Here is a 17361-nt window from a genome sequence, read left to right as displayed (position 1 = left end):
AATTTCAATAAATAATGACTCTTATAATTGTGATTTAACTTTTCACCATAAAATATGTTCTTCTTTGTTTGTGCTATAGAAATCTTCTTCAATTGTTGTTTCCTTTCAACTTTGGAGATGTCGATCTCCTATCTCTCTCTCTCACACACACACTCCCACACACGCACACCCAGACACGCACACACACACATGCACACACACGCACACACACAACAAACTTGCACACACACGCACGCACACACACATGCACATGCACTCACACACACGAACACACACGCACACAAACACACACAGGCACACACGTACACAAACCCACACCCACCCACACACACCACACGCACACACACATGTACACACACACCAACACACACACACCCACACACACAATTTTGTTAATGCCCATTAGTGCCATATATGAATAAATTTGTGTACATTATTATATGTTCATTCAACCAAACATTAACACAAATAGCACACATTTTAAAATTTAAATTTAAACTTCATATGTGTGTTTTCAGTAGTTATGCAGATGAATTGATAGTTCTTTACAGATTTCAGTTTGAGTCAATTACTTTGTATCTGAATTACTTTGTAATTTACACTATTTTCACTTCTATCCTAAAAATTTCTTGATTATTAGTCTGATGCAAACATTCTTCCGAATTTAAATTCAATATTTTAGTATAAGTTAGGCCCTATTATTTTTTCCTAAGCAGAAAAGGAACCTTTACATAAGAGGCATGTTAAGGATAAATAAACATATAATCATTACTTTTTTTTAGTACCGAAATGCAATAAAATAGTATTGGGAATTTAGGAGTATGGACTAAAGTTGTGTATTGGTTAGAATGTCATAATATTAACTAGAGTAAATTACATTCCCTTTTGTCTTTCTTTTTATGGCCATCAATATTAACTAGAGTAAATTACATTCCCTTCTAACATTCTCATTTTGTCTTAACTAGTGTTATTCAAAATGTTTCAAAATACTGCAACTGGTTATATATAACAGATATCACGTCACAAATGAGCGAATAATAGATTTTCAAAAAGAAGCCAAACAACACTCATCCAACAATTAAGTTCAACAATAGATAAGTAAAAAGACAAGACAAAACAGTTTAATCAATACAAATGGAGCATACAGATCAAGATTAGAAATCACAGCTTTATTCAAACACTTGGAAAAGGTTCAAAGTTCTAGTAGATTCTTTGAGATTGTAAATGAGGGAATACAACATGAGAACATAATCTAGGGTTTTAAGATGGGGAAGTAAAGTTGCGCAGATCTTCGATGAGCAAACACAAAAATAAAAGGCAAATGGCGAGAATGGAGCAAGAATTGAAACTTACGATGATAAGCTTGAAGAGGTTGGCCTCCTTCGGAGCAGAGAAACACCATTGTTACAAAGTGCGTTGTCGTTGCAAAGTACTTTGTCATCGCAAGGTGCGTTGCCATCACAAGGTGCGTTGCCATCACAAGATGCGTTGCCTTCGCAGGGTGCATTCCCCCCATTGTCCTTATCGAGAGTGAGAGATGATTAAAAAAGCTTAAAAAGAAAGAGATAAACTTAAAAATTCAAACCCTGCAGACAATTTGCTCAGATTTAAAAAAATAAATAAACGGTTGAAAAGTATGCATATCTATTTAAATTAATTCATAAATTTTTTAATTTAAATAATTTATTCATAATAATTTAAATTATTTTATAAATTAAAAATTAATAATTAATTTTATAAAATTTAATTACTCTGAAATTAGTATCTAAATTCAAATAACAGTGACTAAAAATTTAAGTATCTAATTATATGATGATTAGAAACTAAAAAATTAGTTTCTAATTTTATTATTTTTATAGACCAAAAATTAGTCTCTAAAATAGATAAAAAGTGTCTAAAAAAATGGTTTCCAATTACATCTTAACAAGAGACTAAAAAATTGTCTCTAAAAAAAACTTTTTTGTTTTGTTTTCATTATTAGTTATAAAAAATATAGTATCTAATTGTATTATAATTTTTATTAATAATAAATACTTTTTTAGTATCCAATAATTTTTAGTTTATAAAATAATATCTAAATTAGTTTATTTTTATCGGCAAAAAAAGAATAAATAATGGAGGTATTTCAGGGATACCTCAACCCTTATACAAGAGACCGAAATGGCCAAGAACCAAAACAAACCTCTAACCGTGAGCAAGCCTGTTCTACCCAACCTTGCCTCTCTTCTCTTTTACAAAACCAACTAAATTACCACTCACCCCTCTAACCTTTATTATTTTTAATATATCTCATACAAACTAAAGACTCCAGACACCCATTAGAATAAGAGAAACTAGTTAAACGTACCTTCGATGTTACCTAAGACCAAACATTCAATTGTGCCATCGAAAATTTCAATGTGATCTATGCGTCCATTTTTAAAGATCTTCTTATTTCTTTGTTTCCACAATTCTCCTACAACTGCTATCCAGACACACAATCATACCTGATTAATATCTTCACTCTCCTCGGGCATTCTAAACTGAGAAAAATGTCTCTTTGGCTCCTAATGAATTGTTGACGCTAAGCCCACCCAATGGTAGCACTTCGACCACACAAGTCATGCAACCCTACATGTACAGAAGAGATGAGACGTTGTTTCCTCACCCTAACCACACATATCACAAACGTTGCTTTCCACTTCTATCCCTCTTTTCACTAAGTTTATTTTGGACGCTATTTTATCCTCCAGCACCCTCCGTGCAGTGAAATGTGTCGATGGTTGTGCCTTAATTCTCCAGAAGCCCTCATACATAGCAACACCTTTCTCTTGACCTTCACCTTTTAGAACTTTGGATGCGGATTGGACATTAAACTCTATAGAATCATTAGCTTTCCAAGCCCACAATTCCTCCTTTTGCTCGTTAAGACTCTTCCTCCCCATTATCAAAACCATCTCTTGCTCTTGTTGCTCTTCCCATTCAAACAGACTCCTTCTCCATCCTATCTTTCAGGTCCACTCAAGATTGTTGTTCCATTCCCCTCCTTGCCTCAACTTGGCTTCCCTGCAAGAACATATAGAGAAAAGCCTCGAGAGTTTATCTTTAAGGGCTTCATTTCCTGTCCATTTATCCTCCCACAAATTTATCTCTCTTCCATTCCCAATCTCCCAAGAAAATTTATCTTTGAAACTCCCTTTCCAACCCTCTAACCTCCAGAACTCCTTCAAATCCTTCCACCACAGAGAATCTAACCTATTAAACCTATGAAGCCTTAGGTTTCTCCAGCCTCCGTACTTCGAGACCACCACCTCTCTCCACGAACCTTTTTCCCTCGTGCCCAGACGCCAAATCCACTTCCCTAAAAGAGCCAAGTTGAACTTTTTGATCTCTATCATACCGAGCCCTCCTGCTCCTTTTGATTCGCAAACATTTTTCCACGAAACTCACGTTATCTTCCTTCCTTTCGAGCCCCAGCCCCAGAGAAAATCCTATTGTAACCTGTCTAGCTCCTTACCACCACGGCTGAAACTTTATAAAGAGACAGATAAAATAAGGGAAGAGAAGATAACACAGATTTAATCAGACACAAACAATCCGCCATAGAGATGAACTTGCCTTTCCACCTATCTAGCATGTTTCTCACTTTCTCTACCATCCCTTCCCAAAAGCTCTTTCTTTTCTGGCACCCCCCAACATGCAACTCCATATACTTAAAAGGAGTTTTTGTAATCTCACAATTCAAGATAGTTGCACAACTCTGAAGCAAGTGTTGACTGCAACCTACCCCTCCTATATAGCTCTTCAAAGTTTACCTTTAATCTTGAAACTAATTCGAAACAATTAAGCATAGCCTTAATCACAAAAAATTATGTATTTTTTGTGAATTATTTAAACTTGTCCATAGGTAGTTTTGTCAATTATTTGAACTTGTGACAATAGTATGACAATAAAGGAAAAATGGTCATTAGACTAATAAGGAACAACTTTATGAGGATTGTTATTTGATGTGCTAGAATAATAAAATTTATATTTATATAAACGCAAAAACAACGCCTTCTCCTTAAGAAGTACGAACATTTCTCTTCTTATGATTTTATGGATGTAAAATCTCCAACAATAACAATAGTTATACATACCTTCTATAGATGGTCATGACACATCTTCATTACGAAAAATATCTTTTATAGAGAAGTTAATACATGTCATGCAAACATTATATTCACGAAACACCTTAGACCTTAAAAACTATACACAACAACTGTAGAAATGCATGAAGTTGCCAACTTACTCCATGTAGCGTCCTTCTCAGGTGACATGAAACACCTCTGATTTAAAAACATACACACCTTTGCTCCTATATAAATACAAGACCACTTTATGAACAAAACACATACACCCTTGTATAACTTCAAAACACTTCAATATAGCAGCCCTTTATTCTTGAACACCGCCACAGTTCAACAGAAAACAAAAGTAAAGACCTCCATTTGTTCATACTTGTTGTCACCATTCTATGCCCTTATCTTCTTTGATTCTCTTGATTCATTGAACCTTGATTTAAAACAGAAAAAACAACTACGTTAGATAGTAGCAAAAAGTAAAGCAGTCTCAAACCTATATGTCAAATCTATTCAGGAGCAGTGTGGAACACGAACTTTGATAGGTAAGAGATTCATAACAACTAAACCTTATTGTGTAAGGCGTGAGTAAACATGACACCATTGATTTATTGACAGAATTAGTTCCAATGAGCAAACAAAATCTGCTAGTCGGGAAAAAATAAAGACACAAAACTGAACCAGGAAAAATCAGAGGAACACCAATAAATAACCTGTCTTCTATGATCTGATCATAATTTTGATTGTATTTAAATTTGATTCTGAACAGATTTATTACAAAATCAAATCAACATAATGTACAATCCATCATATTAAAATTGTTAATATTGAAAGATAATAAAAAGTAAAACCAGATGTGTCTAATAAGCTAAGTTAATATAATATAACTAATAAGTAAATAAAGAATACAGAGTGAGAAAAAATACATTACCATTAGATCATATAGAAGGTTTACAACCACCACATGGTCAACAAGAACTGTCCATAGAAAAGATGTTTCAATGAGAATGATGATATAATCTTCTATGATATTTCACTGAATGTATAGAAAGATTTTATAAGTACTAATTTGTTCTTCGTTCAAATATTTCTAAAACTTATTAATTCTTTTACAATGCTAATGTCCATGATTTTATAATTAATTCAACCTGTCTCCATGGGAATAAGCTAATCAAATATATACTTACTCAGGATGCCTCTGCCTCGTCTTGTTGCATGAACACAGAATTCATATCACGTTTAAACTCATCTACTTCCACTCTTAATTTCTCTGGAACTTTGTCACCAAAACGGAAAAGTTTCGCACTGCAGCATTTTCTTAACGACATTTCTTCCAAGGATAGAAAATTCAAAGTGGAACTCCCACTGTAAAAGCTTCGAAGTTTTGGTAATGATTTAAGAGTCAAAATCTCAAGCTTCTTGAATGTAATCTCATCTTCACATTCATTTCCACCGTTATCACATTCACCTGCATTTTCATTTCTATCTCCATCACCTTCACCTTCACCTTTAGCATAAGCTTTAACTTCATCTTGGTCGTCTTCACCTTCACCTTGTCCCTCCTCCTCCTCTACACCACCATCTTTGTCTTTGTCACCTTTATTTTCATCTTTGTCTCCATCACCTTCAGCATCATCTTTATCTTTATCTTTGTTGTCTTCACCTTCACCATGTTTCTGCTTCTCCTCCACATCATTATCTTCATCACCGCCACCTTCATTTTCATCTTCATCTCCATCAACTTCAGCATTAGCATTAGCTTTATCTTCATCTTTATCCTTATCTTCGTGGAGTTCACCACCACCTTGTCCCTCCTCCTCCTTCACACCATCATCTTCATCTCTGTCACCTTCATTTTCATCTTCATCTCCATCACTTTCATCATCATCATCATCATCATATTCATCGTCTTCATCTTCACTTTCACCTTGTCCCTCCTCCTCTACATCATCTTCATTACCTTCCCTTTGTCCTTCCTCCTCCACCTCATTGTCTTCATTCAGGCCATCTCCATCTGTATCAGCCACTATCGTTTCTAGCGATTTACAATTGGTTATGCAAACTTCCTTCAATACAACCAATGTTTTGGCCGTTGAAGATGTGAACAAGTATTTCAACTTCCGACAATTCTTTACATTAAGCTTGATCAGATTTGAGAAAGACACAGTGGATGGTGTCAAGTTTGTCAAACAATGGCAGTCCCAGATAAGTAAGGTATTTAAATTTTGTAGTAAGGGGATTACCCAGGAGTGCCCTAATCCTATGGATTTAAGTTGGAAGAGACTCAGAAGCTCCAATGTTTTAAGCTGTGAAAGGATTTTAGTACAATCTATGCCTGGTGCTTGAGCGGGGAATATCTCTTTGAAGGCACAATGAAGCAACCCAAGCTTTTCGATAGTGGGGAGTGACACTGACACCTTCGAACCAAAAACAAATGGAAATACATCCCCTTGTTCATCGTGAAAGCACTGCAATATGAGCGAGCTTAATTTGGGGAGCTCAATATGAAGTTTTCCCTGCAAAATCATCGCTTCTTCTTCCTTACCTAGAGACATTACCTCCAAGCAGGGAGTAACCTTGGATTCAAAATAAATACAAAAGATTAGAAGGCCACAAAATTGTGACACATAAAGTAAATGTTGGATGTCCCAATAATAACCTTAAAAACAAGTCCCAATGATAAATGTATATGTGTAAACACAAAATGCAGTGTGTTTAGGAGTGTTCTGTCTAAACAGCCATACCTTTTCAAGAGAGACAACTGCTTGCTGATCTGTTGAAAATCCATCTTGATCATCTTGATTTAAACCCGTAGAGTTTTGATATTCTGTTGCAAAAAACTTCAGCTTTTGACAATGTTTGACATGCAACTCTTTTAACATACCCCATTTTAATATGTGCATTCCAGGATATATGGACCTTAGGTTTGGCAAATTCGATAGCCTCAACAAGGTTATGCTGGAGAACATAGCAATCTCTTTATTAGCTTCATCAGTTTCTGCTTCACCCTTTGCAACAATTGCCACTAACTCTTCACAGTTTTCCACATGAAGTTCTTTCAGATGGGTGAGAATTCCTTGAGGTCCCATATTAGTGATCTTCGAATGACTAAATACTGCCTTTAGAGAATTACATCTCCGCACTTTCAACTTTTTCAAGTTATTTAGCAAATGAAGTAAATGGGAAGGCAGTATTGCATCTGATAAAAAATCACAATCTTCCACTACCATAGAAGTTAAATTTTGGAAATACCCTTCTGGGAGTGTCCCTGTCTCTGGTTTCCATATCTCTTGCAACATATGAGACTTCCAGAAAACTAAATGATTCTGGGCATACAAAAGAGTAAAGGCGAGTATGTAAGGATTCACAATGTTTAACTGTAAGGTACAGTTTCAAATGTTGTATGAAATCAGAAAACTGTAAAGATTTGTAAAACCAGAAAAACAGAACAGAGGGATTTTATGAAGTTGTGCAACGAAAGGGAGAAAAAAAGTAATTTTATATTTGCTGAGTGCAGTAGGTTGTGTTACAGAAAACAAAGATTGTCACTTTAAACACACAAAAGAAATAAGAAAACCTCCACAATATAAAGACAAACATTACTTTGTACTTAATCATTGTCATGCAACCAACTCTCCCATAAAATAAGGATTAACACTAGTTTCCAACCTAACAAAACTGAGCACAACAGAAAATAACATATGTGACTGAAAGTCTACAAAAGTCTCCATTTATAAAAATAACAATAAACTACTGACAAATTATCAAAATATTAGAATCACAATAATAAGGAAATTATTGAGATACAAATGTTGGTATCCTGTGTGCCACAATGGATCAAAAGAGAAGTTTGGAAATGGCTCACTAGTTTAAGACATCAAACTCACAAAATTTGAAGTTGTAGTAATTGATTTGGAAGAAGAGGTTACCTGTTGTTGAAACACCTTTTTGACAGTCGAGTTAAGATCATCATGCACGATGACCGATCCATCATTTAACTCGGAAGTTGTAATTTTTCTACAAAAATTCGGTCCTATTGATCCTTCAGAGAAAATTTCCATCTTGGGGCACTTAATTATTACAATTTCTATCAGAGAGGGTAACTGCAAAGTGTTATTTCCAGAATAAAAACATTTCAAGCTTGATAAATCATATAAAACTATGTAGTATAGCTTCTGCAATTTGATCTCTCCTGAAGTTGTTTCAGCTCGAGGTGCCACTATTTCTTCTAGTGATCTACATTGGTAGAGATAGATACACTCAAGCTGAGTTAACTCTTTTGCTGCCGAGGATGTGAATAAACACACTAATCTTTGACAATTGAACACATACAATTGTTTCAAAAAGGAGAAAGATACTGCTGAAGAGGAAGGCATTAATTCCTTGAAATGAGGACAACTGAAAACATATAATTCACGGAGCTTCTTACAAATCATGTCTAACCATGGAACATCCCCTGACCCAATAGATTTGAGCTCCCATACATCTGTCAGATCCAAAGTTTTCAAGTCTGTACGCTTCCTGTTTTGACCAATTTCAGGAATTTGAGTGCGGAATGCCTCTAGGCAATGACAATAACTTATAGTCATTCCTTCTAAATTTGGCACATTCTGGAGTATTTGAATGGGCAAAACAGGCTTCTCATCCTCATCAGCATCAAATCCCAGATCAATAGTGCTTAAATCCTTAAAGTGGTCCTTAAGATCTCCTAAGATTGAATTTAACCTCGAAATGTGTTTCCATTGGAGTGTCAATTTCTCCAGGTTGGGATTGACCTAGTCAAAACAACACAACAAAAAAGAAAAGACTGTGAATTGGAATTAGGATTAGTAGACGAAAAACTAATAAATAAATTAAATGCAATCTGCATATTACATACCTTCAGATACAAGAAAAGAGGAATTAGATCAAACTTTGGACAATCGCACACATTTAAAGTATTTAACAGAGGGCATTCTAGAGTGAACGATTTGGGGTAAAGGTAGCTGAGCTCTGGCAGGGCAATAAGAATTAGTGTAGTTAAACAAGGGAACACAAAATTCTGCGTTTCGTCTGATGCTGAATTGTCTTCCTTTCCAACAATTTCTAACAACCCCCTACTAGATTCAATTTCAAGTTTGTAAAGCTTTGTAAGATTTTTTACAAGGGCTGCAGGAAACACAGTTTGCAGCATGTCACAGTCTTGAACAGATACTTCTTGCAGATTTTGAAAGCTATGAGTTCCTTCACCATTCCTTTCCCACACATTCTTAAGCTCTGATAGGTTGCCTAGAGTTAATTTCTGCAATTGGAATGTCGCTCCTGTTCCCTCTGTGACATTCATCTCAAAAACTACCTTTACCTTGTTGCAATCTTGCACAAACAGCTCATTTAAGCATTTCAAATAAGGAAGAATATTAGATGGAATTGCACATGGTTGAATTTCACAGTTCTCCAACTTCAAAATTTTCAAACTATAGAACCAATTATTTTGCGGATAAACTTTATCACCTTGCCAGGCTTTTTGTAGCTCTGGGTGATCAGAGAAACTCATCATGTCCATGCCTTCAAAAAATTTCTGTGAATATAAATAACCATGAAGTTAATATTAGGATACAACATAATCCTCTCCATATTAAGTCAATCAATTGTCTTTCACTTTTGTTATTTCCTAATTAGTAAAAATACAGCTTATATCTACAAATTTCAAAAATAACTATTTCCATAAATTTTAATAACAATATTATTCACATAGATATTTATCAAGTGCAATTCAGAGAAAAAATACTAGTTACTTAGAAATAACTGCAGGATGAGTAGTAACCTTCAGAACCACTATATTTCTCAATTCCTTAAAACAGTTAAGAAAAAACAAAACAATATCACAATATTTTGATTGACATGGAATTTCATATTCAATCTAATTCATTATCTAATAAGCAGGAATTCCTTCTTAATTTATTTCAATTTTATTGTTCATTTTTTTCTTTATTCACCAATAATTCAAAAAGTCATTTCAAAAATAAATTTTAAAAGAGAGAAATAAAAAAGTGTAAAATGAAAATTCGGTCCAAAAGATCATAAACACACATACCTTATCCTGAAATATTTTTTGTATTGTAGCATTTAAATCACCTTCCCAGCAATATCTTTTCTTCTCTTTTTCAGGTACCACATATATATTTTGTAAAATGGGTGTGCTACGGCTGGTGACTTTGTCAGAAAATTTTCTCATATTATAACATGCACTCACCACTAGTTTTTCCAATGAAGGGAACTCAAATTCACAACTAGCAGAGCTACAAAAACTCTGGAGGTTCTTCAGAGAAACAAGCTCCAGAGTCTTCAATTGTTTAAAAACAACTTTGTCAGCATTCTCTGCATCTTTTCCTACTATTTCCATCAGAGAACTACATTTGGTTACCTTCATGGTGTTGAGTTGACCCAAGCTTTCTGCAGTAGATGGTGACATTAGCTTTACTAATCCATCACAACTATCCACTTCAAGAGTCACCAAGTTACTGAGAGAGGCCGAAGAAGACACTACTGTTTTCAGGCTAGGACATTTTTTCAAAAGCAAGAGTTTTACCCTTTTAAGAATTATGTCTTGTTCAAAGCCTAGATCTTTAAGATTCCTTAAATTTATCAACTTCAAGCTTTTCAGCTTTGGAACTACTCCCAGTGTTTCAATTTTTGTATGTTTTTCAAGAGGCAGTATCTCTTTAAAGAAACAATCACTCAAGGACAGACTTTCCAGATTAGGATTGCTATGGAGAAAAGAATATAAGATCTCAGTATCCATTAATCTAGATAAACGAAGCTCTTCTAAACTATTTCTTCGATGATTCCCTTCACCCATACAACTGTTTGGTGACTCTGCATGCCAAGACTCAATTTGCATGGACTTCAACTTATTGAGTACCTATAAGAAATAGATAATGAAAAAGAAGTATAAATTTAAGTAAATGTGCATTTTTCATGTCAAAGAGATTATTTTTCCAGTTTTATAACTTATTTATTTTTACAAGAATTAGAAATTATTGTTAAAGATTTGAAAGGCTTAGTACTACCTCTTCAGGAAAGAGGGCAGACTTTTCTTGTGCATCTACAGTTTCTTTGTGGAATGGTTCCAGCCAGTCACAATGTTCAATAGATAGGTCATTCAAGGTTGGACAAGACAGTTGAAAAGCTCCTGGATAGAAACTTGTAAGTTGTTGTAGGTCTGAAAATTTGATGCTTCTTAGTTTAGGGAACTTGAATGATAAATTATCAATGTTGGCAGCTGCTCTTTTGGCCACAATTTCCCTCAATTCATAACAAGAACTCACCACAAGGTATTCAAGATTACCAAGACTCTTAGCTACAGAAAATGGAAATATATTTTCTAAGCATACACAATTTTGAACCATTATCTTTTGCAGATTGTTCAAGTTAAGAATCCCTCCTCGACCCTCTTTCAATTTCCATATATGCTTCAAATTTGGGAGTATTTCCAAATGAATATCTTGCAAGCTAGTTACATCCCCAACATCATGTTTTTTATCATCTATGTCAAATATTGTTCGCATTAACCTGCACTTTTTAACAGTCAGGCTGCATAGACTGTGAAATATTCCCTCATTGTAACAAGGAAAAACACTGACTAATTTATCACACTTCTCAATGATTAGTGTGTCTAGCTTGCTAAAGGATTCTGAAGGGAATTTTGAATTCCATATCTCACGCAAACTCTTCATGCTACTAAATTTGATATTCTTCAATTTTGGAAAGATGCCACCCTGTTTTGGTTCAAAATAGTCATAAGTTAAGCAAATTAGATGCCAAACAAGCAGCAAACTCAATTAATAAAGAGAGAGCAAAATTTACTTTGATTATAATAAAGGTTGTAATTCCTATAATGGTTAAGATATTATTGTATATTGGTATCATATTAAGTGCGATAAAGTTGAAACTATGATTGTGGGTTGTAAACTTGTAATTTGACATCATAACCACAAGAAAGACAAGTCATACCTATATGTCAACTAGTTTCTGATATTTATGACTTAGAGAACCTACATTTTACATATAGTATGCTAACATAATATTCGAACATGAAAATTAGAAAGTGAAATATAATCCGACCACCGACTCACCTCCATTTGAAGCTTATCAGGAAAGATGCTTCTCATGTTCTCACATTCACTAACAAAAAGGCTTTGAAGGCTTAACAGAGACTTGGCCATTGAAAATGATATTAGATATTTTAATTCCCAACAACCATTAACATCCAAATGTGTCAAATTCTTAAAAGAGGACCTGTGTGAATAATGATCACTCCATATGTTGGGAATTGGGATTGAGGACAACTCCATTCTCTCTAATTTTGAAACTTCAACCTGCAAAGAGACACATGAATAGTGTCCGGAAATTAAAGAATTTATTTCAATTTTCTCAACTTAATTTTTTCAGTAGATAAGATGATTTAAGTCTTAACACCTTACAAACCCCTTCCTATTCGCTTTAAGAAAATAAAATGTGAAAAACAAGTTTGAGCTGCTAAAGATAAAAACATTTAGAGTATAATTTTAAACATACCTTTTCGTAGAAGAGTTCTTTCTTGGTTCTTACAGTTGATGTGGTATAAAATTCACCAAACTGAGACAAAGATTGTAGCTTCAAATAGAGTAATTTAGGAAACACGAGTTTGAATTTCAGAGTGTTCCTTTGTGATTCTTCCACAGAGACAATCTCCTTCAAAGAGTTACACTCAGAAACTTCAATCGTTTCAAGAACAGTTAAAAGATTTACCACAGAAAATGAAAACACACACTTTAATTGACCACATAGATTGATCTTGATGACTTTCAGTTTACCAAAGGAGGGTTCAGAAAGTTTACAGGAGCATATATTATCCATCTTCTTGAGCTTATATAGATACAATGACTCCAGTTTTGGAAACGCTTTCTCAGGGTGTTGTGACTGTTGTCTGTCTTTTGGATAGATGAGAGATTGAATGGTGGAATTATTTACAATCAACAGATGTTTTAGACATGGAAAACCCTTTAAATTCAGTCTATAAAATATATCATGGACAGTATTAAGTTCTTCCAAAAGCAAACTTTGAACTCCTTCGAACAGCATTTTGACCCCCTTTAGAGAATGAATGTCAAACCCATCTTTCAATCCTATAGCTAAAAATCTACATGTTTCATACCTCTCTGGAATCTTGAAATCAGTCTCTAAGCTTGCACTCAAATCTCCAATAACAATCTTGTAACTATTTAACTTGTCGAAGAACAAGGTTTTCGGCAAATGGGAAACCTCTGGGATTTGTATGTCAAGAGTTGTCAATTGACTCAAATGCTTCAACTCAGAAAGAAGGGCTATTTTACTTTGACGAGTAAGTTCTTCCTCCTCCCATTGAATCAAGGTGTTTCTCATATACAACTCCTCTAAGCATATCAAGCTTGATATGACACCAGATGGAATTTCTTTAAGTTTAGAGCAACTACTTATGTCAAAAATTTGTAATTTTTTCAACTGTTGCAATTCAACCGGCAATTTCTCAATATCAGATCTTGAAAAACTAAGAATTCTTAACTTTTTCAGCACTCCTATGATGGATAATTCCTTGTCTAGTGTGCAGTGCTCCAAACAAAGCAGTCTGAGTTCTGTCAAGGATGAAATGGACGAATCTAAGAGAGAGAAATGAATGCCAGTCAATATCAACACTTTGAGTTCCTTCATTCCCTTAAAGAAGTTTTTGGGTATTTTGAGATGTGGATCACTATTGTTGACATGGAAGACCCTAAGTCTCGGATAGTTTATTCTCCTAGGAAACCCCTCAATGAAGTCACAATGATGCAAGGAAATAGCAGCATACTTTTCCAGTTTATCAGGCCATTCATCTATCTTTCCCTTTGTCATTGTAAATAAATGTTTTTCCTTATTTGCTATTGACAAAGCTGCACTGCGAATAGTATCTTGCATGGTAAATTGATCCCTTGAATAACTGTCAGACAACAAACCCGATTCTTTTAGCTTTTCAACCAGGTTATAAACTCTGTCTCTGGTTTCCCTTACTGTGTAGATCCCTTGAAGGAACCCCAAACCGATGCAGTATTTGACCAAGTCCATAATCAATGCATCATGACCCATGCGACCACAAAGTAAGAAAGTATACTTCAGCTCCTCGTCTTCTAAAAGATCATAACTCAACTTTGTTGAAAACTCAGGTGCTCCAGTTAACTTCTGCCATTCAAGTCTTCGGAGAATATCCTCCCATACAGAGCGGCTCTGATTTTTTAATGCCCTTGCAGTTGTAACAATTGTCATTGGCAACCCATTACACTTGTTGGCAATTTGAGCTCCTAACTTCTGAAATTCTGAACTAAAGTCTCCCATTCCAGCCATTTTCTTGAACAGCATCTCTGCTTCCTTCTCCTTTAAGACTTCCAAAGAGAAAACACAGTTTTCTGTCCTTCCCATTTGACTTAATAATACTTTTTTGCTTTCAGAAATCATCAAAATTTTGCACCCATACTGACTACGAGTTTCTTCAGTTTTCATCTCATGGGAAGCACCACGGGCTTCTTTAGACTTTCCATCTTTCATATTCATCAAGCTACCAGCAAGGAGGGATTTTCCTTCTTTAACATTTTTTAGGCCGTTATCGCCATGTATTTCATAGGGAATCCCAAGCATATTGAAGTCCACTTTTTCCCAAAGATCATCTAGGATTATAAGCGTCTTCTTCTTTTCGTTCTTCAACATCCCTTGTATTCTAGCAGCTCTTGCAATGTCACTTTCCTCATCCAATATAACCCCCAACGTGTCAGCAATTTGTCCTTGGATTTTTCTGATGTCAGGATTTCTTGTCACGCTTGCCATGGTCACTACATCGATCTTCTTAGCTTCTAAGACTACTTTAACAATCTCTTTGACTAAAGTGGTCTTGCCCATGCCACTTAACCCATGAAGACCAATCATTCTAACACTTGGCTCTTCCAATTCTGCAATCATCTTTCTCAATGTTTCTTCTCTGGATGGAAAGCTTTCATAACCAACGTTAGAAAAAAAGGCTGCCATGGAGGGTGGACCAGACCAATAAGAAAATGTGTCAAACTTTGAACTTTGCAATAACCCATTGACCTTCCTTCTAATATCATATGCTTTTCTGCTTTGATGATACCTTATCCCCGGCTTGGGAAGGTAACCACTCTTCAACAAGTTAAACACCGCAAGTTCATGGTATGTGTCCTCGTTGAAATCCTCATATTCAGAAATTAGTCGGTTCACGCTCTCTATCCATTCTTTCACTTGAAGAGGAATTTCTCTTCCACGTCGTTGTTCTTCCTCCTCAACTTTGTGCAGAATGTCATCTCTCACATTCTTGAGGTTCTCGACAGCACCTTTTAGTTCACGAACACTTGTCTCGTACGATTTGAGGTAAATCAATTGCTCTTTTAGCCATGCCTTTAAAAGAGGCCACCTCAGGAACTTACGAAAACCAGCTATTATTAGAGAGTCCATGCTACATCTCAACTACATCTTCTGCATGTACATAAATAGCAACATAGTGTTAATTAAGAAACAGTTTAACAGGTTCTTCTGCATGTACATAAATAGCAACATAGTATTAATTAAGAAATGGTATAACAGGTCTGTGAGACTGTGATATGATAGAGATTTGTTGAAGATCCCACATCGACTAGAGATTAGAATATTTCATTGTATGTAAGTGGGTGCAAACCTCATCCCATGAGCCAATAAGCCAACTCAATTCATATCATGGTGCACTAGTGTAAGAATGTTTACATTGTCAACCAAAGATAGCTTAGTTGTTGTTTTGTTCTTCCTTGAGCAAGAAATATCAAGTTCTGTAAAACAAATGGGTTGTGTGATGTGAGGGCACAACATGAGCTGTTTCACTTGGTGCTAGAATAATTTTTTTGCAATACAAGATGGAGCTATAATATAGCAAGAATCATCAAGTTTAGAAATACAAATTGGTGCTACAATAACTTTTTTGTAAAATTATAATTTGATCACCAGAGGAGTATACTATATTTATGCAGATTTGACGGCCTAGCAGCAATACTAGGTGTTGCATTATGCTAAACGCAGTTGAAAGGGACGAACCACAACAAGGTAAACAATGTGAGAAAAAGTATATGTTTAGGACACTGTTTAAGGAATAAAAACTGAGTTTTCATAAAAAAGATGTCATTAATGCTTTGTAATGTTGTTTTCAGTGAATTATAGCCTGTGAAATGACAGAATCTTGTTATACATATGGGAAGATACCAAAATAGAGAGTGAGGGGAAGAGGGAGAGGAGTGCTTAAATATATCATACAACCACGCATTAAGGGCATATCTAATGTATGGGTCATAACTAGGGTCTTATTAAGCTTAAGATGTGAATCTTATAACAAACTGTTTTTAGAACATGCTGATGTAATATGAGAGAGTGATGTGTTCCTTAGGGAAGCTATAGGATTTATCATCTCAAGAAGAATTTGAGAAACCAAACTCTATGGATGGCTCAAAGAAGCTTGCGGCATTGATCAAAATGTAACAATAACAAGTTGCAAAAGAAATTACAAATTGGATTAAGGTAAAAATAGGGAAAAGAACATGTCACTTATAGAATGAATTCTAAGTATTGAAAAAACTCTTGAAGATAAGAACTAATAAACAAGAGTTTCATACTTTCAAAGACACTCAAAGATGCTTACAAATTTAGTTGTATTTTAAGTGTCATTTGATGTGAAGGAAGTTATAGCTTGCAAATATGCTTCCTTAACCTTTGGTCTTCCACCTTTTGAACTTCTAGGAGATTCTGAACATTCTTAAACCTTCTAGAACATTTAGAATCTCCGAAAAGAATACAAACATTTTGCTTTTTAATTTCTTCTTCTATGTTCTAGATAGAATCTTTCTCTTATAAATGGAGAACTTAACTTTAATCATGGATCATAAAGAATAAAATATTATTTAAAGATCTTATTGAAGTGTGAATAAAGAATGGATTTTCTAAGATCGATGGATTCAAGATCAATTATTAAAAATGATGCAGCATGGTGAGACTCATACAAAGTAGAATAAGACTTTATGGTATAACTTTTAGATTAGAAATGACCTTAGAAATAAAAAAAATAAAAAAAATGACTTTTTTTTTAAATTATCATGTAATTATTAAATAATTTTTAATCTTAATAATATATATGTATGTACCATATTTACTTTTTACCCTCCCATAATAAACACTAGTACGTGGACTAATGTGATGCACAAAA

General features: G+C 34.7%; 1 protein-coding gene across 5 annotated transcripts in view; it reads right to left on the bottom strand.

The window, feature by feature from the left end:
• Nucleotides 1-4143: 4143 nt before the first annotated feature.
• Nucleotides 4144-17361, bottom strand: part of LOC137818315 (uncharacterized) — a 63252-nt gene continuing 50034 nt past the window's right edge. For 2 of the 5 annotated variants that reach the window (XM_068621652.2, XM_068621653.2), the window contains exons 3-13: nt 15814-15940; nt 12657-15614; nt 12215-12457; nt 11150-11857; nt 10174-11001; nt 8980-9657; nt 8030-8875; nt 6845-7426; nt 5288-6676; nt 5032-5078; nt 4144-4533 (exon numbers count right to left, since the gene is read on the bottom strand). In XM_068621652.2, coding sequence (XP_068477753.2) covers nt 5288-6676; nt 6845-7426; nt 8030-8875; nt 8980-9657; nt 10174-11001; nt 11150-11857; nt 12215-12457; nt 12657-15593 — 8211 coding nt within the window. In that variant the 5' untranslated portion in view covers nt 15594-15614; nt 15814-15940 and the 3' untranslated portion in view covers nt 4144-4533; nt 5032-5078. The remainder of the gene's footprint in view (nt 4534-5031; nt 5079-5287; nt 6677-6844; nt 7427-8029; nt 8876-8979; nt 9658-10173; nt 11002-11149; nt 11858-12214; nt 12458-12656; nt 15615-15813; nt 15941-17361) is intronic. The other 3 variants (XM_090296418.1, XM_090296419.1, XM_090296420.1) reach the window with 2 other exon arrangements.

Source organism: Phaseolus vulgaris, chromosome 10 (genome assembly GCF_051622355.1).
Source record: "Phaseolus vulgaris cultivar YP4 chromosome 10, ASM5162235v1, whole genome shotgun sequence".
NCBI lineage: Eukaryota > Viridiplantae > Streptophyta > Magnoliopsida > Fabales > Fabaceae > Phaseolus > Phaseolus vulgaris.
This window is presented reverse-complemented; position numbering and strand designations above follow the sequence as displayed.